The 6231-nt window shown below is 43.9% G+C and overlaps 1 protein-coding gene across 2 annotated transcripts; it reads left to right on the plus strand.

The window, feature by feature from the left end:
• Positions 1-232: 232 nt before the first annotated feature.
• On the plus strand, positions 233-1168 carry LOC111072765. Of its 2 annotated transcripts, none has more exons than XM_022364820.2 (3): positions 233-302; positions 411-507; positions 572-1168. In XM_022364820.2, exon 3 carries the CDS (start codon positions 573-575, stop codon positions 1104-1106), a length of 534 nt encoding a protein of 177 aa, XP_022220512.2. In that variant the 5' UTR covers positions 233-302; positions 411-507; position 572; the 3' UTR covers positions 1107-1168. The 2 variants fall into 2 exon arrangements, with proteins under 2 accessions (XP_022220512.2, XP_022220513.2); XM_022364821.2 differs by having other exon boundaries at positions 239-302; positions 394-507.
• Positions 1169-6231: the final 5063 nt, after the last annotated feature.

Below are 6231 nucleotides of genomic sequence, written 5' to 3' on the forward strand. Positions count from 1 at the left end.
TAAGCTGTCTGTGTGGGATGTGTGGGGAAATCCGTGTAAACCGAACTTTTGATTACGAAAACCAAGGAAATCAATGGATAATACCGTCAAAGCCCCGCCACCCAAGCCAAGCCGATTCCAATAAGTAAATGTTTCAGCCTCAATCAGCTGATCGGCGGCTGACACTTTCCAACACTGACGTGCGCACGAAGCCAGGGACGCTTCTGGCAGCTGAAAAGCGTTGCCCAACACTGCCAAACACTCGATGACGCCGGCTAGAAGCACGTTCTTTAATTCAACATTGTGATAAATACAAAAAAAAGGTAAAATTGTTGCCCAAAATGTACAAATCTTGTTAATATAATACATTGCCCAACTCTCGCTACACTTGCACGTATTTTTGTGATGTTTTAGAATACATTTCATTGCAGTGTTCCCAATTTCCAGCCTGCGGCAGAAAATTGTGCAAAAAAAGGCAATCGTACGACAAGTTAGCAAAGCGAATTTGTGAGTCAAGTAGATTTTCAGGTATGTACATTTAATTATGGTAGCTTTGTAATTTGGTAATACTTTGGAGATTGACTTCCCGCAGCATGAACAAAGGTAAGGGCAACGGACAGCAGATGAAGCCTGAGGGTGATTCAGTGCAGAAGCCTAACCTGCACGTCCCTGAGGCGGTCGATGCCTCTGCTCTTCTTGATCAACTGTTTCTGAAAGAAAACCTAGACTGGAATGCTAAATCGAGTTCGCAGGAGAACTCCAAGTCGTTTAAAACTATCAGGAAGGATATTGGGAACTCCTATTACTTCGAGCTGCCTTTCGACATACCGCAACGTCCCAGAACGCGTTCGTATTACTCGAAAGTGATCGGCCCACCGCAGAATCCCGAAACGCTTATAATGCCAGCCGCTGGCACTGATGAAAACTCTTATGACTGCGGAGCTCCGGACGAGCTGCAGTGCAAGGAAGTGACCATACCAAACACAAAGGATAACCATGAAGAGGTGGATATGGATCTAGATGAAACCACATTTGTTGAACCCCCTCAGCCCGAGAACGATAACAATCTATTGAATGCACGCATAGCACTCATCCACGAGGAATTCTTGCGTGGCCTCATCAAATAGAATGCCAACATGAGGGAAAAGACGAGCATCATAATTATTAAAATCATAATTATACACTGAGAGCTTCATTTGAGATTGGTTTTTGTTCTTTTAGGAGTTTTAGTATCTAGTTTCTTTCAGATTTTGGTGCCGTGCCTCGTTACCATGCTCCCCACACAGCATGGGGGGAGCACTCGACAGGGCGGACACAGTCAGGTGTCCGTTAGCAGATTTCCACAACATTTTGGGGGGAAATCCTTGAGCACTTTCAAGTGAAGCTCTTGCGCACACATCTTCATGCATTTTCTGCAATTTCGGGAGTGGCCAAAAGGGCGGAGTGCGGCTGTCACGGTGCTGCACTTTGAGGATTTTCTTTGCTGTTGCTGTTGCCGTTGCCATTGCCGTTGCTGTTGTGCCACATCCATTGGCTCCGTCCGGACCGAAAATGAAACGAAATGAAATGAATTGCCACGAGTGCTAGCGGGTGTTTCATTTAAGTGTTCGCCCCGGATTCGCCCACCTGCATCTGGCCGGGATTGCACGCCATTAGCAGGAGTAATAGGCGAGGCGACCCGAGAGTGCACTCCAGCTACTTTCTTATTGCAACATTTAATGTTGGGGCAAGTTGAATTCAACCCTGTACCAGTCCCAGTACCTCTCCCTGTCCCTGCCCCTCTCCCTGTCGCTGGCCCCACAGCGCCCCTCATGAGTAATTGCACAACACATAATACACACTTGTAGTCGTACACGGCTGCGCTAATCCCTGGGGGATATCGTGTAATGTGACGTGTGCCCGACGCTCTGATTCATTCTGCTCCTGGAATCCGACTTGAGCTCGTGTGACTTGCTTAAGCCCTTCGGCGGCGCCTATCAATGCAAATCGTAGTTTATAGCCAATTGAACTTATGGCTTGTTAATTGCCGCTGCATTAGCGGTCATTGATGCGGATTAGCAGCTGGCCAAAATGAGAATATACGATTATTTGATGGGTTCAAAGCCATGGCCTGCAGCGAGTCACAAAAGCCGAATTAAATATGTGTCTCCTTCATGTCTAAGTAGATTTTTACAGCTTTAACGATTCAAGATATCGCTAAACACTAAATGCTATAATTTAACCCTATGCGGCGCACATGAAGTTTAACCCTCAAGGGGCAACATTCGTCAAACAGACGAAGGAAAACTTTTAGCTGATGTAATTTAAAAATTATAAGCACTTTTAATATGAAACAAACTTGTTCATACTTTTTTGTATTTTTACTAATATTAAAACTTAAAAATAAAGATATTTATTGGTTCGAATTAAACCTTTTTTTATAACCGTATTTCACAAAAAATTAAGCGTGTCTTCTTACATTTGTAAAAAGTGATTGTGCAATTATTGATTGAAACTCGACCCCATAGTATATTATCTTAAGAATTAACATAAAATGTTAACCTTGCCGTCTGTCCTCCGTCTGTCCTGTGCAGCCCTTCTGTCCCGTCTTGAAGTTGTCCTTCTCAGAGACTTTTAAGAGCTAGAGCAACCAAATTTTGTTTCCATATCTGCATAATATTAATCGACTTTGGATAATGTATTTCGAAGATTTCGCCCCGCCCCCTTCGCCCCTAGACCTAATATTTTAGGAACATTTTAAAGCGATAAAACTAGCAGTCTTAAAAGATTTAGACTTCCGAATCTGAAACAGATGGTTAATCATAGCCAAGAGAAATTTGTTCAGTTGCTTCCCCTGTCCCCAGGCTCGGGAAACGACAACTCAAGTCATTTTCCTTCTCGCTCGCACACTCTGCCGCGTTCAGTGCGCGAGGAACCCTTAGCGGAGGAGATGTAGAAAGGACTTTGCTAGCATCTGAAATAAACTGGTTAGGGTAAAATAGACAACACTTTTGGTTCCTTGCAAAAAATTTAAAATGTAAAATTTTTTTTTTTTAAAATTCTAAAAATTCATAAGCTCATATAATGTATATACTGACCGAGTACGGGTATATGTAGAGTTGTGTCGATGAAGCAACTCACGCGTCCTTCTCGTTAACTATTATTTTACCAAAACTGCCTCGTCTCCAAGGCAGTGCCTTTTAAGGAGCTTAAACCTGCTTTGAAATGACATTTTAAAAATGTTTTCCATATTTCTTAAAACTAATATCGGTATGTATGTAAGTCTTCTTAAAAATTACATATAATTTCTAATTTGATTTGTCTGAATGTCTTGTGCAAGCCAACTTTTGCGCCTTCGTAATTTGTTTTTGTTTCTGAGGTTTTTAAGAACTAAAGGGAGAAGCGGTTGGTTGCATACGATAACTCGACTTGTGACGAACCTTCGGGGAAATATTTTCTTTGTCTACAGTTAATATTTTAACGAATCACTTAGGCGATAAACTAATATTTAAAAAAGATTTACTTCGAGTAGAACAATGTTTCGCACCCAAGAAAGATTTGTTGAGCTCGTACATGCATGGACATATTTCACAAATAATCATGTATTATGCGACTCGATGCAAGGCTGTTTCTAAAGATATAAGACATCAATTTTGTTGGGATACCAGCGCTGCAAATGCCAAGTAAAAATTGTGAAAGTGCGGCAAGGTCACCAAATCACAGCTTATGAGTTTTTAAAATAATTATTTACAAATTTGCAACTTATAATTTGTTATGTTAATTGGAAATTATGGGGCCTGTGATTTAGATCAAGCCAGTTATTGCCTTAAGTGTAAAAAACAACAAAGGTGGATTATTTAATTTAATTATAGTCAATTTTTCTGCCATACGATTTCCATCTAATTTTTAAAATTCAATGCTTTGGCCTTCGTCCCACAGAACCCGCAGATTCAGCTACCGCAACACGGCAGAAGTCTTGCAACATGCTGCGCTGCACAACAGATTCAGCAACATGGGAATTTGTTGCCAGGAGACGCTTGCGGTGATTTGTTTGTCTGGCGCTGCCTAAAAGTATGCAAACAAAAAGCGCGAAGACAATTCTGTTACTGTATCTGGGGTGGGGTGTGTGTGTTTGTGTGTTTTTATATCTGTTTGCGTATGAATTGCAAATGCAAATGAAAATGCTTGAAAATTAAATATCATTTTCACGAAACTCTCAATGGGCGTGGCAGTGGAATGAGGGAATGAGGAATGGTTGGGTTGGGTTGGGTTTGGGGTGGAGTGGGTGGGAGGTACATGCGTGCCTTTGCAAATCACGTCCTAATATTTACAAATGGTTTCTTGTAATTAAATTAACACAAAACGTGACATTGTCACTGTAGCAGATTTTTAAGCGACATCCACACACACACACACAGCAACACAAGCCCAAGCAGATACACTCACACACATATACACACACACAAATCATGGCAAGGACAAAAGCCAGAATACAAAGTCCCCAAAGCATTAAGCACAACGACATCTGAAGTTGGGCGTCTAAATTGTAACTTTCCCTCAGCTTTGCCCACTGCTTTTCCCTCTGGCCTGCCCACTGCTTGCTCACTCACTGTGTCCCCCCCTTGTTCACCCGCCTTGCCATTGTCTGGAAATGAAATTTAAAACATAAATGAGCAAAAGTGCGTGCAGCCCGCCCCACAAGTCTATTTGTGCCTCATTTGGGAGCTGCCACAAGGAATGGCGTGGGGCTCTGGTGTTGCCACACACTCGCCTTAAAGTGTAGTTAGTGCGGCATGTGTGCGTGTGCAGTGTGTCCGCTGCTGCTCTTCCCCCCCCAGATTAGGAATGTAATTTACAATTTACAACATGCTCGCAAATAAATGTCGACTTCTTTTATACAGGCACTTATGTATGCCTACCCCCTTAACCACCTTGCCATGCCATTCCATGCCTTGCCATGCCTTGCCTTGCCTTGCTTTGCCTTCCCTTCCCTACTACCCACCTTCAATTTTTGTCCCACCTGGAGAGCCAGCGTACACGTACTACATGGACCTCGACTTGGCTGCGGCGCCACAAAACGATACAATATGTGTATCAAAACACGGCACTGCAAGCCTCGTTGGAGGCTTCATCAGACGCTACCGAGGAGTGGCACAAAGATTGACAGTTCTTGCCACTGAAATGCACACACGCACACAAACAGCACAAAAGCGACAGAGAAAATCAACAGCTCTTAGCAACAAAAGTTGCCACTGAATAAAGGAAACGAAAATAGAAACCGAGAGGCATTCCAATGAATAAAGGGTGCCCCAAATCAAAGGAAGCATCTCAAGAAAAAAGGTGACAGGAGATCCATACTGAAAGGAGAACTATACCAGGGAGTATTCCACTCTGATGGATTTAATCACATATCATGGCAATCGAAGCGATATACCTACACAGTATGTATTTATAAACTGACTTAATTCTGATTCAAATATTTTTGTAGCTGGCATAGAAATCTTAAAAGAGATTTCAGTAGAACAAGCGAAGAACCTGCAACTCTGCACAAGACTTAGCCTTGGCTCTGGCTAAATCATTTATATCTGAGAATGGCAGAGCAGCCACAGCCACCCTGTATCGGACATGCGAGTATGTATCACTCGCATATGTACGAAAGAAATCTAGAAATTCCTTATCGCACCTCAGTGTGCAGCATTAAGTGGGCCTGTGGTACGGGCACGTTCGGGCTTCACCTGGCAGCGCCACTCCACAGCCACCCGCCTACTCGGAGTAAGTCAGGACGGGTCGGAGCGGAGCGGAGGTGCGGCATCAGCGAGGGCGTTGCAAGCAAACCGATTAACTACCCGCCAGCGTCAGTGTCAACACGAAAGTATTTGCCACATGCCACGGATGAGAGGCGATATATGGATGCGCGTGCTGGGGGATGGAGGTGGAGGTGGTGGCCAAGGGACAACGTGTTGAGTGAGGCAAATGTATCTTGGACGTGCTGTGCCACCGAGACTGTGCGGTGCGGCTCTGAGGCTCTGTAAGGCTGTGAGACATTCTGTAATCCGCTCAAAAACCACCAAACTACAATGTACGCTCAGCGAGACAGAGGCAGATGCAGAGGCTGAGGCAGAGGCTGGGGCAGCGGCTGAGGCAGCCTCCAAAAGCCAAAGCTGAAGCTGAGGGAAAAATCTGCTGCAAGAGCTGAAGCTCACTTCACTGGCAACTGGCAATTGGGTTTCGCCAGAAACTGGGGAAAATCGAATCGCATCGAATCGCATGGAA

Source organism: Drosophila obscura, unplaced genomic scaffold (assembly GCF_018151105.1).
Source record: "Drosophila obscura isolate BZ-5 IFL unplaced genomic scaffold, ASM1815110v1 contig_185, whole genome shotgun sequence".
NCBI classification, from domain to species: Eukaryota; Metazoa; Arthropoda; class Insecta; order Diptera; family Drosophilidae; genus Drosophila; species Drosophila obscura.

What these genes read in the sequence shown, in the direction of transcription:
- LOC111072765 (XM_022364820.2), top strand. Translation starts at nt 573, where the DNA reads ATGAACAAAGGTAAGGGCAACGGACAGCAGATGAAGCCTGAGGGTGAT.